The sequence below is a fragment of the Capricornis sumatraensis genome, chromosome 4, assembly GCF_032405125.1.
Source record: "Capricornis sumatraensis isolate serow.1 chromosome 4, serow.2, whole genome shotgun sequence".
Taxonomy (NCBI): Eukaryota; Metazoa; Chordata; class Mammalia; order Artiodactyla; family Bovidae; genus Capricornis; species Capricornis sumatraensis.
Window position 1 is genome coordinate 38,943,733 of NC_091072.1, and position 22,836 is coordinate 38,966,568.

Below are 22,836 nucleotides of genomic sequence, written 5' to 3' on the forward strand. Positions count from 1 at the left end.
AAACAGCAGAGTCTGTGCATGTTATTCAACAGTCTATTTGCTGAGTGCCTGCTACATAAGTACAAGTGGTCACACAAGAAGCTGGGAGAGAATCCTTGTAACACGTAATTAGCTCTTACAAATCAGAAAGAAAATAATACGTTAATAGGCAGTTGTACAAAGATTCAGAGATAATGTACAGAGCATAACATTTAAATGCAGTCAGTGATATGAAGACTTCCAACCTCACCAGCAAACTCACTGGTGACCTCAGAAGCAAATTAAACAGAGAATTGCAATGTTTCCATCTCAGATTGAGAGAGACGTGAAGACTAAAGCCATCCAGTTTCGCAAGGGTGAGACACTGCAGTTCTCATAAACGACTGGCAAAGGATGAAATGGCACAAACTTTCTGAAGGGCAATCTGACAATATCTACCAAAACCTTTAAAGTCTGCCTTCGTGACTTAATATTATTGCAAATACAGAAATACACAGAAACATATTCATGCAGAAGCATGTCCACTAGCATGTGGGTTATGAGAGCAAATGGGAGGGAGCAAGCTGGATGGCCAAAAAGGAAAATGACCACATACCATGCAGCTAAAAAAAAAAAAAATAATAAAACTGCAGCACTATCTCTAAAAGGAACAACTAGAAAAATAGATAATGCAACATCTTAAAAAAAAGAGAGAGAGATATTCTACACCAAGATACTTCTAAATGAAGAAAGGTTTAAAGTAAGAGGTATGCCACAATATAATTTAGGTAAAGAAAAATTACACCAGTGCAAAGAAAGATACAGAAGCCTAATCTTTTTCATGACTACATGGATGACCCACTGAAAAAGACCTGGAGAAACACATCACACAAAACTCAGGTTACCCAGGGACAGAGGAGAATAAGGTGGGAATCAAGACGGAGCTTTATTACAGACACTACACTGGTCAACACTTTATGAAAATGTGCTGGTGTATTACTTAAAAATTTAAGATAAAAGAAATAAAAGGTAAACTGAAGCATTAGACACTTAATCTAAAGCAAACTTCAGAAGAGGGGAACGATTAATTTTTTAAGAAAGAAACATCCCAAATATATTAAAAAGCAAAGGTATACAACAAATAGGGTTTTAAACCTGGAGAATACTAAAAACCCAATATATTCTTAAAAAATCAGAATAAAGCAGGAGATTTTCTGGAAGAAAGTATCAACAAAGTCTACTCTGAAAGAGAATCAAGAAACATCAGCTAAAATAACTATGTAAAAGAAAAAGCCCTTTCCACGACCGATCCACCTATTTCACAATTCTCCCTGTGTCCAGTGCCAGCACTTACAGGTGGGGGAAAGGGTTTCCCGCTTCTCCTTCATCTCCTGCAGCCTCTTCTTCATCGCACTGCGGTGGGCCCCGTGGACTTTACCTGTCGGACTGTACACCAGCGAGCCATTAGATTCAAATAAGAGAACAGGAACACTGGTACCTGAAAATGAACAAATACCCAGTTTTAAGTTAAACATGCCTTCCTTCTTCAGCAACGTTATTCCTTTCAGGACACCCTTGTCCCCCTTCCGCAGGTTTTTCCCTGCTGGCAGACAGAGACCCACGGGTGAACTTGGCAGCAAGAAGGGAGCTCCAGGGGCCCCTGAGCCCTGCAGGGGCGGGCTCGATGTGAGCCACGCCGGGGGGCGGCCTGGAGCACAGGAGGCAGCCGCAGGCGCCAGGGAGAGAGACTTGACCCGTCGGGCAAAGGAAGAGCTGAGCTGGAGACAAGGGATTCAGCCAGTTTTCCGGAAGTTATCGGGCATCATGCACAGGCTCAACACCCACAGGGATAAACGCTCTCTATTTCTGTGCTAAGCAGTCTAGTTTAACAACACTGCTTATCTGTATCAGTGACGTGTCAAGATTGGTCTGAAACAAGAAACTGAGCGACCAGTGAAAAAGGTAAAAAAGAGAAATACTAAGAACACGTGAAGTACTTCAAAGTCTGATGATCTTTGAAAGTATTTTTCTAAATCATTACAAGAACGTATCATCTAACATCTGACTACTCTGGATAACAAAATAAAAACACCAAGTTCTGGGTGAAAATACAGACAGACGGACACACATATATAAAGAAGAAATAAAAATGGATTCATTCCAATAGGGTTAATCAAAGACCACATCTTTAATAATCATCCCGGGGGGGGGGGGTGGAAATAGTTCCATTAATCTGGTGAATGGTTAGTTCAACAGTGTGGCCCAATGATGGCTGTGCTCAAGCTTCCTGCAGTGACTTGTGTCTCTGACCTGTGAGGCTAACACTGTCCCCCTCAGCCACGTCCCCAGGATGCAGGAGCCAGCCGGCAAGCGAGGCCACAGCACAGACACGAGCACCAAGGGCGCGCCGGCCTCTCAGCTTACCCAGAGTGGTTTTCTGCTGTTGCAGCTCTTTAGCCATTTTCTCAAATTTCCTTTGCAGTCTTTTATCGTTTTCTGGTGTTCTGGGAATAAAATCTTTGGGCTGCATACACTTGCGCTGCACAAGAAGAACATAAAAATTAACACCACACTGCAATTGTGCAAGACAGGAAAAGAAACCTTCCACATACATTGCTGTTATCTTTTGTAATATCAATAATAAAACCTTCTTAGAGAGGTATTTCTTGCACTATATGTTAATTTATAGTATTTATTCTTCCTACAACTGTGAGAACATGGTCAGAATTAAAACTGAATAAAGCACTGCTGCTGCTGCTGCTGCTGTTAAGTCGCTTCAGTCGTGTCTGACTCTGTGCGACCCCAAAGACGGCAGCCCACCAGGCTCCTCCGTCCCTGGGATTCTCCAGGCAAGAACGTTGGAGTGGGTTGCCATTTCCTTCTCCAGAATAAAGCGCTATACGGGCCTTTTCAGGTGGCTCAGTAGTACAGAATCTGCCTGTCAAAGCAGGAGATGTGGGCTCCATCCCTGAGTTGGGAAGATCCCCTGGAGGAGGAAATGGCAATCCACTCCAGTATTCTTGCCAGGGAAATCCCATGGACAAAAACGCATCGCTGGCTACAGTCCCTGGGGTCGAAAAGAGTCGGACATGAGTGAGCAACTGAGCACCTAGGCAAAGAGCTATATGCTAAATAGCTACATTTTCTGAGGCATTTTTAGGGTCTTTGCATCGTTTCCATGAGGATTCTTAAAATTAGTCTCTTTTTCCTAACTTTTGCTACTTTTATGTTATCCACTCCTGCCCCCGCCAAAAAAATCATGACATGGTAAAACGACACAAAAGGAATTATTTTATAACTACCAAAGAAGAGAACCATTATTTAATCTTGTCTTACTGTCGTTAAGTCACAGTAACTCCATTCGGCCAGTAACTACACACCCGAAGTGCAACAAACGAGGAAGCCCGGGGCTCATATCCAAGGAAGTCACTTCTCAGCCCAGTGTGCTCACATGGATCCCAGTCTGATCCCTCTTGTCCCAATCTACAGGAAGAACTTCTCAGCATTCAAGGCTGGTGCCACACTGTGCTCCCAACTGGCACCCTGTTCAATTCCTTAATAACTCACTCATTCATCATTTAACAAAAAGGTTACTATGTCAGACATTGGTCTTAAAACATAGAAAGATTCTTGCCATCAAGGAGCTTATTCTCTGAAGGAATGACAGAAAATATACATAACAAATGAATCAAACAGCTTGCGTGTCAGAAGGATTAATTCCAGCGGGCCTGAGGCTGGCCTGTGCTGTTTCTGCCAAAGTAGCCGCTAGCCGCATAGAATCCAGGTCCTGAGCAGCACTCAGCTTTCCGACTCTGGGCCCCTGGCGGTGGGGGTGTGCGCACCTGGAGGCAGCCAGCCCCGCGCTTTCCAGGGGCACAGCGACAACGTGGGCAGGCGATGAGCAGAACGTAGAGACCCCAGGTGCCGCAGGTCCGGAAGCACTGCCACCCACGAGGGGCCCGTGCTTCCGTGAGCCCAACTGTAGCTACGTTAGAAGGGGTGAGCGCTGCAAGAAGGAAAAAGGCAGGGGAGGGTCAGGACCCGCCTCTGTGAATGGGAGTCAGACGGCCACTCCCTGAGGCGCCTCCACGGGACTCAGAGAACCAGCTGCGGGCGGATGAGGGAAGTGCGGGCGGATGAGGGAAGTGCGGGCGGATGAGGGAAGTGCGGGCGGATGAGGGAAGTGTGTTCAGACAGAGAAACAGATGGTGCGATGGCTCTAACAAGTGCACCCAGTGAGTGTGAAGCACAGCAAGCAAGGGGCTCATGCCGGCAGCAGGGAGGGAGCGCAGCAGAGCCTCCCCAGAGGCGGGATGACAGGCCTGGAGTCAGGCTTAAGCTGCACCTGCACTTGGGAGGGGGAGCGAAGGGAATGCCTCTAGCAACAAATAAATCCTTAAGTGGCGAAGAGTGTGACCAGACATTATTAATGCTTCAGATTAGGAAAGATTTAACAGATGAGTAATATTCAGCACAGGTCAGTGCCACAAAATAAGCACCCGTGTAAACTATTGGCGGAACTGTGTAACTCCACTTCTAGATATTCCACTTGGAGAAATAAACTCAAACAGGTTACATGAACCATGTAATTAGTAAAAACCGTCAATGATCTAAGGGTGCCTGAACCCAAGAGATGTTCATGCTATTTAACACAAAGCAGAAGACAGTGGAGCCACATACACACATTGACATGAGAACACACGGTCTAGGCAAGGAAGAAAACGTAACCCACCGAGCAGTACATGTAACATAGTAGAGCCTGGCTCACATAAAACCTATGCACCCACACACATGTGTGAAACACATGTATCAAAGATCATACAACCTGCAAGAACCCAAATCAAACTGAAAACCAATTTTTGAGGAAAGGGAAATTAGGAGAAATCTGCCTGATCTGAGTTTACTCAATGCATGTAATGAAAATGTGCTTTTATTGTCAATGTTTAATATAAACACTTGTTTTTAAAACAGTAGACACAGCTAGTGCGGGTCTACCACAGAGTCACTACCGTCCGACGCGATCTGGACAGACACTGAAGTTTTCAGCCCTGCGTGAGCATGTTCCAGGTTGTCTGAGAAGCAATGTGAAAGAGATACAGGATTTACCATTTTCAGAAACCGTGGGGACATCCATGGGAATGTCTCCCCCAGTCTACAGGAAATGCATAGCTCTCCTCTGCCTGACTCAGTTTGGAGTCTGCTAATCTCTCCAACAGGGATTCTCACGTGACAACAAACTGATATTTCACAGTCAACAGTTCACTCAGATGCAGAAATCAATTAAAACTTTTAAATAATAAAGAGCAACAGATCAAGTGTATTTCACTACAGACACAACTGAGTCCTGAAGTCGTTACCAGAGCACCTGTGTGGGTGCTGGTCTCTGGGCAACTGTCAGCTATCCTATGGCCAAGCAGTCTCTTCTATTTCTTACAAACTCCATCAAAGCACTCCTGGGATGAAATCATCTATAACCCATTAAACAATGCTGTGTGAGAAGAACATTATCACCCACAGCAATTCTTAAAGACAATGCGAATATATTCCAGAAAGGTTTTATTTTCTAGGAATAAAGAATGAATAAGCCTGTAACTGCCATGGTCCACACTAAAGTCATGCACTTACTTTTTTTTTAAGCAGGCTTGGTAGGTGTTGGTTAGCGTTGGCGGCAGGGAACAGCGACTCATCAATGTGCACTCCAGCTGCCCTGCACCTGCGGAATCAAGATGGGGGTAAGGAGCATGTTCCTGTGAGAGTCACACAGCATTAAATCTGCACATGGGTCAGTAAGCAGTGGGAGAACCCCTGCACGCGCCACTCTGACGGAGTCCTTTAAAATAAGTGCATTTATTACGGAACACAAAAGGCAATACAAAGTCAACACTTCAAAACGATCAGTGCCTGGCACTCCTGAAGGCAGAAGCCCATGCCATTAGATGCGCAATCCAAGAGCAGACAGGCCATAAAACGAGTAACCTAGAGCTGGAAGGTCCTACAGAAACAGGCCAGAAAGCCTGTCCTTCCTCCAAAACCACATCCCCCTCCTGCACGTCTTGTCAAGGCGTTGCTGCCACCTGGTGCCCCAGGTCTGGGCCCTGGCCACTCTGGTGGAGCGGCCACCCCCGGTCCCAGCAGCCACCCCGGTCCCGGCCACCCCATGCCGAGCGCCCACCCCAGGCCAAGCGGCAACTCCGGTCCCAGCCACCCCGGTCCCAGCAGCCTGCTCCCGCAGCTTGTCCAGCGTCCCATCTGCCGCTCGTCCTGCGTCACCCCTCACCTCCTGCCTGCCGTGGGGATCCCCACACCACTACCTACTTCTGAGCATTCACCTGCTCAAATCTAAACAACTACAATGATTTTCTAAACAATTTCCTTCCCTATGGTTTCTTCTCTCCTGGTTTCATATAATACTGAAATTTTAATCTTAAAACGTTTTATTCATCTTTCCATATCCCAGATCAAACACCTTCTATCACTCTTGTGTTTACATAATTGTCAGCAATCTGCTAAGTCTTTTTAAAATAAGGCCCCAATCACAGCTGACTGTAGTTAATAAGACTATTACTCCGTTCAACATTAATATGCAAATAACAGCTGAAAATGGAATACAGTGGAATAAAAATAAAGAATGAGGCAAATGTATCTGTGGCGATACAGAAAGGTCTCTAAGATAAGGATGAAAAGGCAATTTTATGAGTGTGTGTTTGTGTATGGTATTAAACAGTTAAGCATTTCTCACTTGAAAAAATTTTGGGAGGTGACACACCAAACTGACAATTTGTTGTTGTTTAGTCACTAAGTTGTGTCCAACTCTTCTGTCACCTCATGGACTGTAGCCTCCCAGCTCCTCTGTCCATGGGGTTCTCCAGGCAAGAATACTAGAGTGGGAGGCAATTCCCTTCTCCAGAGGATCTTCCCAACTCAGAGATTGAACCTGCGTCTCCCGCACTGGCAGGCAGATTCTTTACCACTGAGCCATCAGGGAGAGCCCTCACCAGTTACAAATCTCGAAGTGTGACTTGAGGCCAAAACTCTTTCCGTAAGATGCCTTCTGCCTGGCCGTTTCTGCTCCTCACCCTCACAAGAACACAACACATAAAGCTAACCAGCTTTACATCCTCCCCATGTCAGAGGCAGAATGCAAAGGACCTAGGAAGTTACCATTTTACCTCCAGCACAGCTTACCAGCTCCGCCTGCTCAGGAGGAATGTCACCCATTTCCCACTGCTACAGGCAACAAAACAGACAAAAACAGGTGGCAGGGAAGCACCCGAAGAGAAGAGGTGATGAGACCTGCGATCATCCTATTGACATGAACAGGCGGTAAGGTCACCACCAGCAGTGGCGTGTGGCTCAGCCAGGCCCTGAGAGCCTCCTCCAGCCAGTGGGGAGCAGCGCCTTTCCTCCTACTCAACAACCAAGGAAACTGAGGCTCACAGGAAACCATCGGCGGAGTTCACAAGACCAGAAGTCTGCTCCCGTCAGCAGCCCAGGAGGCTCGCCCCAGTGGCCAGAGGCGCGTCTGACCCCAGGCTCGCCCCGAGGCAGGACGGAGCACGCTGTGGACACACTGCCTCAAGGCGCTGGGGGTGAGCCTGGATCCGTCAGCGACGCAAGCACCCCATAGGCGCACATGCTGCGGAACACACTGGTGCCTCTACATCAAAACCACGCTCATCAGGCACTCAATCACAGTCTACTGTGTAAACAGAAAACACTCACCAGCTGGATTTCTGCTTTTCTTCAGCAAAGGACACAATGATACCAACTCCCCACCTAGTGTTTGAGAGAAGTGCTGGCTGCTGCCGCCCTCGGAGCCCTGGGATCGGCCCAGATTCCCCAACAAGTCCTGCTCTGGACCCAGCGAGGCCAGCCAGACCTCAGCGCGGCCCCCACAGCTGCTGCGGAACCCCACGCCCCGCACCCTCACAACCAATCGGCAAGTCATTCTGCACAAGGGCCTGAATCCCTGCACCGAAGGGCTGGGCACTGAGGGGGAACCACGAGCAGATCCTAAGGCGAGGACGGGGCGGAGCGTCTCCAGACCGCAAGCGCAGTCCTGACAGGGGGGCTTGGCTCCCGCCCCCACCAGCGACTCAGGGAAGGGGCACAGGGCAGCACGTGGAGCCTCGACCACCAGCCTCAGTGGGGGTGTGGCCAGGCTGGGGCAGCACCGTGCCCGCGGCTGGGTCCACGGTCCAGGCTACTTTCCGGGAGTGGTCAGAGAGCCAGGGTTTGAGCACGGCCAAAAGGAAAGAGAAGGTTCCTAACTGTGTCTGAGGGAGGGGTGCTCGAGGGAAACACCACCAGTGACAGAGGAGCGCCCAGAGGCCGGCTCGGTGGTCCGGCGTCCTGCACTGCACCTGCGCGTGCCCACCTAGCAGCAAAGGCCCTCTCCCGTGAGCTCTGAGCTCCAGATGCACCCAGGCCAGCCCGCTGGCCAGCTCCGGCCTCCTCTCAGGAGGCAGCACTTTATTATGGTCACTCCTGCTCACTGATCTTCAAAGAGGATGTGTGCACCTGGGAGACATGAAAACTCTTTAAACAGTAAGCAGACAGGGAGAGTTTGAGGCAGTAAACAGCAATCCCTGCCTTCCATCAGCTCCTGCTGCAGCCTGCGCTCAGGCCTAGAACCCCCGAGGCTCTGCCTCTCTCCACTGCGACCCCTCACCCTGCCAGGCCATGCTGACCCCCTGGACTCCCCACCAGAAGCCCCTACACCCCACCCTTCTCACCCCAGGGCCTTTGGAATTGCCCTTAAAAGGCTGACCAACTCCACCTGAACTGCGTCAGGGCATATGCTGAAGAGTAAAAGCTTCTGGCACAACAGAAGGAGGGACCCCACAAATCCGATGACTCTCCTCCTTAATTTAGTGAATCCTAGGACACCTGCCTGAGCCCATCACACATATTTATGTCAAGAGTGAATCTTTAAATGAGGTGCTCTGGCCAAGGCCGAAGCTGAGACACACTGCAGAGATGGGAGGGGACCACCCTGCCTTTTCAGTCCCCCAAATGCAACAGCGAGGACTAAGGGGGGCCCAGGACAGCAAAGCAAGTGTCTGATGGAGTGCCCTTGCCCCCTACACGTGAAACGACAAAACTGCTGAGCAATCTCAATGCCCACGCAGGAGGTGTCATGAGCTGGCAGGAAAGGCATGGGCTGGAAGGGCAGGTCCCCACGGGAACTCACTGACGGACTATACACGGATGCTACGGAAATAAACACATGGCATGGATACTCATCCGTATCACTAACTCTGCCCCGAGAAGGTGTAGGAGCAGAAGCCCGTGGCAATGAGCATGCCCAACTCCCCTCAGATTTTAGGTCCAAATACTATTTTCCACTAAAAGGAACCAGGGCTCCTTGGAGAAAAGGCTGAATCCAGGGCTGGGAAAGAGAAAGTACAAGCTGAGCCTGAACTAAACTATGCCAGAAGAAAACAGAAGTTTCCAGAGAATGATAGAAAAATGATAAGCCATGACAAGCCACCATAAACGGGCTACCGCTGGCCACTGGGGGACAATTCAAACCTTAAAAGGAACATTGAAAGGAATGAGATATGATCCTCTGGATACAGTACACACACAGACAGAGCGTGAGGAGGGACAGCTATCTGCACAGTTGGAAAGTGCCTCCCTCAAAAGCCGAGCGGGTGAACTTGCCCCAGGGGAGTGGCCTGGGTGGTGCCGCCGCCAGAGAGGGCCTGTCAGCACCCTCAAGCTGACCCTCCACGACACAGACCCGGACCACCTCAGCGGAGACACCCAACGAGCCTGACTCAGCCCCGGGAGGCTGCTGTTGCGTCTCCTCGTCTTTCTCCTCTTGAGCCCTTCCAGACACCACGGGGGCTTCTGGGGCGAAGTCAATGGCTTTCAGGTGTGTGGCTGGTGAGATCAGCATGGATGGCCACGGTGTGGCTGTGCAAGGACGGGTGCACATTGTAGGAAACAAACGGAGGGGCGGGGGGCAGGCTCTCCAATGTGCAACAGCACCGCCTGGGAACCGTGCCCCCACCTATTTGTTTGTGACTGTTAAAAAAAATCTAACTTTCTGATCATGCTTCTGTGCAAGTTAAGTCACTTCAGTTCTGTCTCTGTGGCACTATGGACTGTAGCCCACCAGGCTCCTCTGTCCATGGGATTCTCCAGGCAAGAATACTGGAGTGGGCAGCCATTCCCTTCTCCAGGGGATCTTTCTGACCCAGGGTAGAACTCCCCTCTCTTACGTCTCCTGCACTGCCAGGTGGGCTCTTTACCACCAGCACCACCTGGAGAGTCAACCTTCTCCAACTGAACTGAGGTGACCGTTAAGCATGACCTTCCTTCTTTCATCTGTATTTCTTCTTCCTTAAACATGGAAATGTTTGTGTCCATAGGAAATGTCAGAATTCTATCAACTGCAGTTACACAGCTGTCTGCTCTTAGAAAGAACACACCCAAAATAACCCAACAAAACGGGGTTCTAGTGACATCTAGTGACCTTATATATTTCATGAAAGATCATGTTCTCAGTGGAAAACACGAGCAATGGCCTGGAGAGGCAGTTAATGAAACAAACACACGACACATAAAATGAAGGTCGTTTGGCTGTTACCTCCAAGTTTTGTCAAAGAAGATCAGCCTTACTAAAAATCAAGGAAATGCAAATGAAATCAACTGTATCACTTCACCTACAAAGTAGGAAAGATTTCAGGGAATGCAACTTGATAGCATCTATCAAAAGTTTAAATATGTAATAAGCCCTCTAAATCCAAAAGTCCATTTCCGGAATTTAAACCTATGGAAATTCCAACAACACAAGAGACAACTCTACAGATGGTCATCACCAGCTGGTCAATACCAAAATCTGACTGACTATATTCTTTGCAGTTGAAGATGGAGAAGCTCTATACAGTCAGCAAAAACAAGACCTGGAGCTGACTGTGGCTCAGATCATGAGTTCCTTATTGCAAAATTCAGGCTTAAGTTGAAGAAAGTAGGGAAAACCACTAGACCACTCAGGTACTGTGTTAGTTGCTAAGCTGTGTCTGACTCTTTGCCACTCAGGTATGACCTAAATCTCATTCATTATGATTATACAGTGGAGATGATGAAAAGATTCAAGGGATTAGATGTGGGAGACAAAGAACCTGAAGAACTATGGATGAAGGTTTGTAACACTGTACACCAGGTGTACCCAACCATCCCAAACCATCCCCAAGAAAAAGAAATGCAAGAAGGCAAACGGTTGTCTGAGGAGGCCTTACAGATAGCTGAGAAAAAGAAGAGAAGGGAAAGGGAAGGAGAAAGGGGAAGATAAACCATATATACCCAATAAATGCAGAGTTTCAGAGAACAGCACGAGGGGTGAGAAAGCCTTCTTAAGTGAACAATGCAAAGACAGAGGACAACAACAGAATAGGAAATGCTAGAGATGTCTTCAAAAAAATCAGAGATGCCAAGGGAACATCTCATGCAAGCATAGGTACTACAGGACAGCAACAGCAAGGACCTAATAGAAGCAGAAGAGATTAAGAAGAGGCGGTAAGAATACACAGAAAAACTATACCAAAAAGGTCTTAATGACCCAGATAACCAGGATGGTGTGGTCACTCACCTAGAGCCAGACATTCTGGAGTGTGAAGTCCAGTGGGCCTTAGGAAGCATTACTATGAACACAGCTAAGAGAGGTGATGGAATTCCAGCTGAGCTATTTCAAATCCTAAAGGATGATGCTGTGAAAGTACTGCACTCAATATGCCACCAAATTTGGAAAACTCAGCAGTGGCCAAAAGACTGGAAAAGGTCAGTTTTCATTCCAATTCCAAAGAAAAGCAATGCCAAAGAATGTTCAAACTACCACACAATTGCACTCATTTCACATGCTAGCAAAGTAATGCTCAAAATCCTTCAAGCTAGGCTTCAGCAGTAGGTGAACCAAACACTTCCAGATATACAAGCTGGATGTAGAAAAAGCAGAGTAACCAGAGATCAAATCGCCAACATTTGCTGGATCACAGAGAAAGCAAAAGAATTCCAGAAAAATATCTACTTCTGCTTCCGTGACCAGGCTAAAGCCTTTGATTGTGTGGATCACAACAAACTGTGGAAAATCCTTAAAGAAATGGGAATACCAGGCCATCTTACACGTCTCCTGAGAAACCTGTATGCAGGTCAAGAAGCAACAGTTAGAACTAGACATGGAACAATGGACTGGTTTCAAATTGGGAAAGGAATACGTCAAGGCTGTATACTGTCACCCTGTTTATTTAGCTTATATGCAGAGTACATCATGAGAAACGCTGGGCTGGATGAAGCACAAGCTGGAATCAAGATTGCCAGGAGAAATATCAATAACCTCAGATATGCAGATGATAGACACCACTCTAATGACAGAAAGTAAAGAGGAACTAAAGAACCTCTTGATGAGGGTGAAAAAGGAGAGTGGAAAAACTGGCTTAAAACGCAACATTCAGAAAACCAAGATCATGGCATTGGGTTCTATCACTTCATGGCAGACAGAAGGAAAGAAAATGGAAACAGTGACAGATTTTATTTTCTTGAGCTCCAAAATCACTGTGGATGGTGACTGAAGTCATGAAATTAAGAGACACTTTTTCCTTGGAAGGAAAGCTATGACAAACCTAGAGAGCATATTAAGAAGCAGAGACGTCAATTTGCTGACAAAGGTTGTTTAGTCAAAGCTATAGTTTTTCCAGTAGTCATATACAGACAGGAGAGTTGGACCACAAAAACAGCTGAGCACCAAAGAATTGATGCTCTAGAACTGTGGTGCTAGAGAAGACTTCTGAGAGTCCCTTGGACAGAAGGAAGATCAAACAAGTCAATCCTAAAGGAAATCAACCCTCAATATTCATTGGGAAGACTGATGCTGAAGCTCCAGTACTCTGGCCACCTGATGGGAAGAACCAACTCACTGGAACAGACCCTGATGCTGGGAAAGACTGAGGGCAGGAGGATGAGAAGGCAACAGAGGATAAGATGGTTGGATGGCATCACAAACTCAACAGACATGAGTCTGAGCCAACTCCGGGAGATAGTGGATGACAGAGAAGCCTGGCAGGCTGCAGTCCACGGGGTTGCGAAGAGTCGGGCACAGTTTATTGACTGAACAACAACCACAAGCAGATTACACCTCTGCAAGCAAGTATGTACACAGAGCTTCAGTGCTGTACTGTTTCTGACTGTAAAGAAAAGGAAAGTGGAACCCTTCACACTCACTAATAGGAGACAGGCTGTGCAAGTTGCTGGTTGTGTGTTGTGCTCAGTCACGTCCGACTCTTTGTGGCCCCGGGGACTGTAAGCCCACAAGGCTGCTTTGTCCATGCAATTTCCCTGCAAGAATACTGGAGTGGGTTGCCATTTCCTTCTCCAAGGGTATCTTCCTGACCCAGGAATCAAACCCACATCTCATGTCTCCTGCTCTGGCAGGCAGATTCTTTATCACTGTGCTACCTGGGAAGGCCAAGTCACTGGGTAATCTACTATAAAAGACCATATGTACGTTTTAAAAAATGATATATTACATAAAAATGTGGAAAAACATTTGTAACTAAAAATGCATATGAATGGTCAGTAATGGGCACCTGCTATCCTTCTGCCCAAAGGAACCAGAATAAAGAGCCGGGGCAGATAAGGCCACCAGCAAATGATGCTAGGATACAGGAAGCAAAGAACCAGTGAGGGGGAACCTCAGGTTCTGAAGACACAAGTCCAAGTCTCTGGCTGATCCCTGACCTACATGTCCATGAGGCAAACAAGTTAGCCTGCAGCTAAGGCTTGAAGAATTGACTGAATCCAAGCAAATACCCAGCACAGGTCTTAAAATGACAGTCCAAAGTTTAAAGCTAAATAAATCACCTGCTCCCTAAAAAAAAATCAATACCCTTTGGAGTAACAGTAAAGAACCCAGAGTCTACATAACATTTACAATGTCCAAAATACAACTCAAAGTCCTGTTACAGAAGAGTCAAGAAAATGTGACACATTCTTAAGGAACAAAGAAAACAAACCAACAGCCACCAACCTCAAGATGCTGAAATGATCAGACAAGGAATTTCTATAAGCATCTTCTGCCACAGAATGGAAAATACATGTGTAATGAAAGATGAGAAAAGGAGAGAGAGGAAATCTCAGCTAAGAAACAAAACATGCAAACATAAGAAAAAACCAAGTGGAAATGTTAGAAATGAAAAATATCTGAAACGCATTTAGTAAATAGACTTAATGACAGGATGGAACTGATAAGAGGAAAAGAGTCAATGAAACTTGTGGGAAAATTTCAAAAGCTGTATTACACGGGAGGGACTGGCAAATGACAGCCTACAGGCCACCTGGCCCACGACCAGGTTTTGTTATAAAGTTTCATTGTTTACACTCATTTGTTTGCTCTTCTCCAGGGATCTTCCCACACCAGGGCAGGGAGCACTTGAATATAGACCACAAAGCCTAAAATATTTACTATCTGGCTCTTTACAAGAAAGCTTAACCAATTCCTGATATCCAGCTAATTAAAGTAGTACCAGAAAAAGAGGCACAAGAGATAATCTGAAGAAACAACAGCCCAAATTTATCATGCTTTTAGATGAAATATATAACCTTGTATCATTAAAAAAAAAAACTCAGCAAAATCTTCAGAGAATAAATTTAAAGGCACCACATCCAGACCCTTAAACTTCTGAAAACCAAAGATGAGAAAACCTTGAAAGAAGCCACACAAAAAGATACAGTACTCACAGTGGAGAAATTATTTCCATGACTACAGGCTTCTTATGAGGACAGAGACTCAGGGGAAACACCTTTTAAGCAGTGGAAAACAGAAGCAAAAAACAAAAATACTGTCAGCCTAGAATTGTATAACCATTAAGAACATTATTCACAAATAAATAGGGACATCTTCAGATACAGAAAACCACAGAAATCTGTTGTTACCTGATAAAAAGAAATGCCAGACTGCCAAGATTAAAGGGAGAAAGAAATAATTTAACAGAAACACTTGGCGAATGCAACACCCCAATCAACAATGTATAGAACAATTAAACAGATCAAGAAAGAAAGAAAACCATTTCAGTTCAGTTCAGTCTCTCAGTCACGTCTGACTCTTTGCGACTCTACGGACTGTAGCATGCCAGGCTTCCCTGCCTGTCACCAACTCCCAGAGCTTACTCAAACTCATGTCCATCAAGTCGGTGATGTCATCCAACCATCCCATCTTCTGTCATCCCCTTCTCCTGCCTTCAATCTTTCCCAGCATCAGGGTCTTTTCAAATGAGTCAGTTCTTCACATCAGGTGGCCAAAGTATTGGAGCTTCAGTATCAGTCCTTTCAGTGAATATTCAGGACTGATTTGCTTTAGAATTAACTGGCTTGATCTCCTTGCGGTCCTAGGGACTCTCAAAAGTCTTCTCCAACACCACAGTTCAAAAGCATCAATTCTTCAGTGCTCAGCCTTCCTTATGGTCCAAGTCTCACATGCATACATGACTACTGGAAAAACCATAGCTTTTGACTAGACAGATCTTTGTCAGCAAAGTAATGTCTCTGCTTTTTAATATGCTGTCTTGGTTTGTCATAGCTTTTCTTCGAAGGAGCAAGAGTCTTTTAATTTCATGGCTGCAGTCACCATCTGCAGTGATTTTGGAGCCAAAGAAAATAAAGTTTGTCACTGTTCCCATTGTTTCCCCATCTATTGTCATGAAGTGATGGGACCGGATGCCATGATCTTAGTCTTCTTCATGTTGAGAAAAAGCCAGCTTTTTCATTCTCATCAAGAGTTCCTCTTCCCTCTCTGCCTTTAGGGTGGTGTCTTCTGCATATCTGAGGTTATTGATATTTCTCCCAGCAACCTTGATTCCAGACTTTTTATCCAGCCCAGCATTTCACATGATGTACTATGTAAGTTAAATAAGCACACTGATAATATCTAGCCTTGATGTATTCCTTTTCCAATTTTGAACCAGTCTGTTGTTCCATATCCGATTCTAATTGCTGCTTCTTGACCTGCATAAGGCTTCTCAGGAGGCAGGTCAGGTGGTCTGGTATTCCCATCTCTTTAAGAATTTTCCAGTTCATTGTGATCCACACAGTCAAAGGTTTTTGCATAGTCAATAAAGCAGAAGTAGATGTTTTTCTAGAACTCTCTTGCTTTCTTAATAATCCAACAGATGTTGGCGATTTGATCTCTGGTTCCTCTGCCTTTTCTAAATCCAGCTTGAACATTTGAAAGTTCATGGTTCACATACTCTTGAAGCCTGGCTTGGAGAATTTTGAGCATTACTTTGCTAGCGTGTGAAATGAGTGCAATTGTACGGTAGTCTGAACATTCTTTGGCATTGCCTTTCTTTGGGATTGGAATGAAAACTGAACCTTTTCCAGAAAAACACTGAAAAAACAGTATAAATCAGGTAGATCTAACAAACATCTATATATAGAACATTGTATCCACAATAACGGAATGAATACACATTCTGCTCAAGTGCACACACAACATTCACCTGGCCAGATCAAACATTAGGGCATAAAAACAAGTCTCAACCACTTAAAAAAAATCTTAAAATATGTTCTCCTCTCACAACAGAATGAAATGAGATACCAAAAACAGAACCAAGTATAGAAGGCTCAAAAATATGTAGAAATTAAATAAGAAGCTCCTAAATAACCAATGGGTCAAAGAAGAAATCATGAGAGAAAATGGTTAACACTTGAAATAACTTAAAACAAAAAAACCAAATTTCATGAGATGAAGCTAGAGCTATGCTTAGAAGAAATTTATAACTGTAAACACATCAAAAAAGAGTCAAGATTTCTAATGAATTTTCTAATGCTCTAACTAGAGAAATAAAAGAGCAAACTGAACCCAAAACAAGCAGAAGGAAACAAATAATTATAGTGTAAATTTAAAAAGGAAAAGAAACACAATGGAGAAACAACAAAGAAACCAAAAGTTGGTTCTTTGACAAGATCAAAGAAATTGAAAAGCCTTTAGCTTAAATTGATCAAGACAAAAAGAAAAGCGATATTAATTCATACTAGGAATGAGCCGCTACTGACCTTATCAAAATACAAAGGACTATTACACAATACTACAAACAAGTGCAGGCCAACAAATCAGACAACCTAGACGAAATGAACAAACTCCAGAAAGACACAAACTATCTCAACTGACTCAAGAATAGAAAACTTAAGTAAACCTGTAACAAGAGACTGAGTTACTAATCAAAAACCCTCCCACAAAAAGGCCAGGCCCAGATGGCTGCACTGGTGAGTTCTCCCAAATGCTTAAAGAACTAACACCAATCCCTATAAACTTCAGAAGACAGAAGAACACAGCCCAACTAATTCTACAACGCCAATACTGCCTGACTCCAACACCAGAAAAAGTCATTCTAAGTAGTGACCAATATACCTTAGGAATACAGCTGTTGCAAAAATGAAAATAAAGTACTAGCAAACTGATACAGTTAGAAAAATAAAAAGTATACAACATAACCAAGCAGACTTTATCCCAGGAACACAAAGTTAGCTCACCACATGAAATCAATCTAATACACCACATTAATGAAATGAATGACAAATATATGTATGTATATATATGTCACATGGATATCTCAATAATTGCAGAAAAAGCATTTTGACAAAACCCAACATCTTTTAATAGTAAACAAATCGAAACAAACAAAAACTAAGAATAGAAGGAAATTTCCTCAACCTGACAAAGTCCACCCATTAAAAAAAAAAACATCCATCCAAAGCTAACATCACACTTAATAGAGAAATACAGAAAGCTTTTCTCCTAAGACTGGGAGCCAGACAAGATGTCCACTCTCACTGCTTCTATTCAATACTGTGCTGGAGATTATAGTCAGGGCAATTAGAATAGAAAAGGAAATAAAAGGCACCCAGATTGGAAGGGAAGAAGTAAAACTATCTCTGTAGACAGATTACACAACACTGTATACAAAAAATCCTAAGAAAATCACAAAGACACTTAGCTAATAGCAAGTTCAAAAACTTGCAGGATATAAAATCAACGTACAAAAATCAGTTATATTTCTGTATTTTAATAATTGAACAATCTAAAAATGAAATTAAGAAAACAATTCCATTTACAATAGCATCAAAAAGAAAATAAATTGGGAATAAATTTAACCTAGAAGGAGCAAGATTTACACACTGGAAACTACAAGACATAATGGAAAGAAATTACAGACAAGAAAATAAAAACATGGCCATGGATCGCAAGATGCAACACCTATATAATTAATGACGTAACACAACCTCTATTAAATATCAGTTTCTCCCTTCCCTCCCTCCCCAAAACTGACAAGCAAATCCTGAAATTCATACAGAAATGCAAAGGAACTGGAAGAAAATCAAGACTGGAGAAGACACACTTCCAACTTCAAAACTTACTGTAAAGCTACAGCAATTAAGTAATCATGAAATTAAAAGGTACGTGCTCTTTGGAGGAAAAGCTATATGACAAACCTAGACAGTGTATTAAAAAGCAGAGACATCACTTTGCTGACAAAAGTCCATATAGTCAAAGCTATGGTTTATCCAGTAGCCACAGAGGGATGTGAGAGTTGGATCATAAAGAAGGTTGAGCACTGAAGAATTCAAGTTTTTGAACTGTGTTGGAGAGTCCCTTGGATAGCAAGGACATCAAACCAGTTAATCCTAAAGGAAATCAATCCTGGATATTCATTGAAAAGACTGATATTGAAGCTACAATATTTTGGCCACCTGATGGGAAGATCTGACTCACTGGAAAAGACCCTGATGCTGGCAAAGACTGAAGGCAGGAGAAGGGGGTGACAGAGGATGACACAGTTGGATGACATCACTGACTCAATGGACATAAGTTTGAGCAAACTCCAGAATACAATAAAGGACAGGGAAGCCTGGCATGCTGCAGTCCATGGGGTTACAAAGAGTCGGCCACGACTTAGTAACTGAACAATTACAACAGTAATCAAGACAGTGTGGTGCTGGCATTAAGATAAACACACAGATCAATGAAACAGAACTGAGAATCCAGAAATACATCCAAGTATCTACGGCCAATTAATTTTCAACAAGGACACCAAGATAATTTAATGGGGAAACAATAGTCTATTCAACAGTGGTACTGGGACAACTGGACAGTCACACGTAAAAGTGAAGGCGACGCCATAGCTCACACCATGTGCAAAAACTTAACTCAAGCAAACCACAGACCTAAGTGTTAAAGACAAAACTATAAAACTCTGAGAAGAAAGCACAGGTGTAAATTTTCACGCCCTGCAATCAGGCAATCATTTTTTAAATATGACATTTAAAACTGAAACAACAAAGGAAAAAATAGAAACACTGGGCTTAAAAATTTTTAACTTGTGCTTCAAAGGATACCAATGAGAAAGTGAAAAGACAACCCACAGAAAGGGAGAAAATGTTTGCAAATAATATGCCTGATAAGAGTCTTATTATGTGTGCAAATAATATGTATCCAGAATAAAGAACTCTATCTCAAACAAGAAAAATAACTGAGTTTTAAAAAATGGACAGTGTTTGAGTAGACATTTCTCCGAAGATATATAAGCAGCCAATTAAACCACGAAAAGCTTTTCAACATCATTGGTCACTAAGGAAATACAAGTCAAAACTACAGTGAGATACCACTTCACATCCACAACATAATGGCTATCAACATAAAGAGGGATAACAAGCCTCAAACATTACTGGTAGGAATGTAAAATGGTACACCCAATCCGAAAAACTGGCACTTCCACAAAGTGCTAAATAAATGGGTTCCGTGTAACTCAGAAATTCATTAATAGGTGCATATAGACCCAAGAGGATCGGAAATACATATATTCACATGAAAACCTGCACATAATGTTCATAGCAGCATTACTCACTGGCCAAAAAGTGCAAATAAACCAAATGTCTGTCTACCAACTGATGAAGATAAACAAAACATGATGATATTCAGTGACTCTAAGAAATAAAAAACTGACACGGGCTACAACACGAATGAAACTCCAAAACATGATGCCAAGGGAAAGAAACCCAACACAAGAAGCTGCATAATGTCGGGTTCCATTTACGAGAAATGTCCAGGCTAGGTAAATCCAAAGACAAAAAGTAGACTGATGGCTGCCAGCGGCTGGGAGTAAGCAGCCCAAGGGGAATGACTGCCAATGGTTATGGAGCTTATTCTGAGGGGATAAAATGGTCCTGGATTAGGTAGTGATAACTGCTACAAACATCTGAATAGAATACATTAAAAACTACTAAAATGTACACCAACAGGGTGAGTTTATAGTATGTGGATTTTAATTAACAAAAAAAAGAAAGAAACGCCAAACATAACTATTCACACTGAAAGGAAATAGCAGAAGAAACTCAGATCCTCAGAAATGAAGAGTAAGAGAAAGAATAATTATACGGATAAACATAAGACACTATCTTTTCCACTTAATTTATTTAAAATACAGACAAGTGTTTAGAGCACAGTGACAACACTGTCTTGCAGGCCTCTAATGGACATGGTTGAAATCCATATGACCACCCTAACACAGGGGAGGGGGGCAGAAACTACGGACACACAGTTGCCAAGTCTCTATCTGTATTTTATGTGGCATGGTACAATACTAAGTCTAAGCAGACTCAGAAGTTAAGGATCTATTGTGTAACCCCTAAAGCAATCACTAAAAATAAATAAAAAGAACAGAGAGAATTTTAGTTTAAAAACTAACACATCAAATAATCTCAAATAGGGACGGAAAAGGGAAGAAAGGAGCAAATGTGTCTCCTGCCTCTGCCTGGAAGGCCGAGAAGCGGTTACGCGCCACGGCTGGGAGCCCACCAGCCCCACATCTCAGTCCAGGATGCTGTCCCACTCAAAGGGCTCAGGGTCTGTGCGGAAACGGCTGACACCGGGGCTTGGGGGTGAGCAGGCACAAGGTCACAGAGACACAGGAACTGGCTGAAGGGACTCCCACTACCCAAATCTGAATGATCTAAGCACCAGACAGACATTGTGAACTCTAAGCCGTTGAAAAATACAAGAACCCAGGTGCTGACACTAATCAATCAGTGTGGGAGAAAAGAAGGCTCTTTCTCACAGCAAACAGCTGGGCACAGCCAGAAGCGCTGGACTTGGCAAACAGTCATCCTTTAAGACTCGGGGTTAAGGTTGGTTCAGGCAAGAACCACCATGAACGATACACCTGCGCCCAAGGGAGCAGGTCTACATGATCTGAATCTGTCTCCCCACGGGCAGCTTATTAGCCTCAAAGGAAACAACAGTCATCACACAATGGGGAAAAAAACCAGCAACGTCAAGGCGAGCGAAACTCGCATCCCATTAGGAGGCAGACGCAAACAGCAGGTAGCGGGAGTCTAATCACGGGCAAACAGCGGGCAAACAGGACACATCCAAAATGAAGAATACCTTGTTTTAAGCAAAAGAGGGGAGAGTGAGGCTGGAATCTGAGTCTGCCCAGACAATGGAAGACAAAGAAATGCAATCAATCATCATGCCTCACTGTTAAAAGTTTTTTTTAATTAAAAGGCTTAATTCTTTTAGAGCAGCTTCACACATCAACAGCCGAAGTCTATGCCTCATATTCTGCCTTACTGTTTTCGTGTAAATTGACTCTAGTTTTCTAGAAAATCAGCAGTATGACTCGTTTACATCTGGATTTCAGGAAACTTGATTTATATCATTGATACCCCACTCCCTCTGACCTCAACCTCCTCCTAAGCCTCCCCTAAGACTATTCCTGCATTCTTGCACGGGCTCAATTGTGTCCCCTAAATTCACATGAAGTCCTGATGCCCCAGACCAAACGACGCGACTACAGTTGGAAACGGGGCCTTGAAGGAGATAGTGAAGGTTGAATGAGGTCCCTGGGGGTGGGTAACCCAGTAAGATTAGGGTCCTTATAAAAGAGATGAGGACACAGAAACAGCCAGACCAAGTGAAGACAAAAACAAGATTGCCGGGAGCCAGCATGGGGAATCCCACCCACGGCAAAGGTCATGAGGAAGGGGGGCCTGGCAAAAAGCAAAGGCTGAGATCAGCCTCAGGGGTCCCCCTGGATTTTCCTGAGCATCTACCACCAAAACCAGAGTCTGCCTGCTTTATTGTACTGTGCTTTCCACTCTTCTGACATAACAGGGGGCTATCCCAGACCACCTTTCTCTGGAAAAAGTTAACTTAGAGCTCCAATTAACAGTCTTCTGCATATAAAAGGAGTGTTTCAGCTCAAACCCCTCTGATGGCTCTCTAACTTGCCTTACCCAGACTTTTACAACTACACCTGTGATTGTTACAGCCCCCCAACTGTGACAGGCACGGGAAGCCTAAAACATAAAGCCTTTCAAAGAGTTAAGTTATTAGAGTAGTGCTGGTGTAGGATTTCATTACTGGGCCAATGCTTGTTGCTAAGTTCTCATATCTGTTATCCACTGTGCACCTGGGAGTACATTTGTTAACATAGTTAGAATGTAAGAAAAAACAAAGGTAGCCTTGAAACTGACCACATCAGACCTTGGAGCTAATTGGTTCTTTCTTTGTTGTAACTTGCTGCACTTGTGCTTCCTGAAAATGTAACTTTGATACTTTCTGAGGCTGACATAGATTAGAAATATAAAGAAAACACACTTCAAGGGAAAATAAGTTTTCTGGTTGAGCGGCCTTTATCAAAAGAGGGTCTTAAAATGTTCACAGGCCTCCAAGGCCAGAAGATAATGTACACAGCATCATTTGTGGGAAAGGTATAAAAGTCCTTTTGAAAATAAAGTTATAGGGCCTCGCTCACCGAAGCAGCTTGGTCTCCCTGTGTCTTCTTTATTCTATTTTCTGGCTGAATTCCCATCTGGGGCGTG

General features: G+C 44.2%; 1 protein-coding gene across 2 annotated transcripts in view; it reads right to left on the reverse strand.

The window, feature by feature from the left end:
- Positions 1 to 22,836, reverse strand: part of MCPH1 (microcephalin 1) — a 227,342-nt gene that overhangs the window by 199,028 nt on the left and 5,478 nt on the right. The window contains exons 4-6 of one of the 2 annotated variants that reach the window (XM_068972020.1): positions 5,584 to 5,671; positions 2,383 to 2,497; positions 1,313 to 1,456 (exon numbers count right to left, since the gene is read on the reverse strand). In XM_068972020.1, the coding sequence (XP_068828121.1) occupies positions 1,313 to 1,456; positions 2,383 to 2,497; positions 5,584 to 5,671 (347 nt within the window). The remainder of the gene's footprint in view (positions 1 to 1,312; positions 1,457 to 2,382; positions 2,498 to 5,583; positions 5,672 to 22,836) is intronic. The other variant, XM_068972021.1, reaches the window with a different exon arrangement.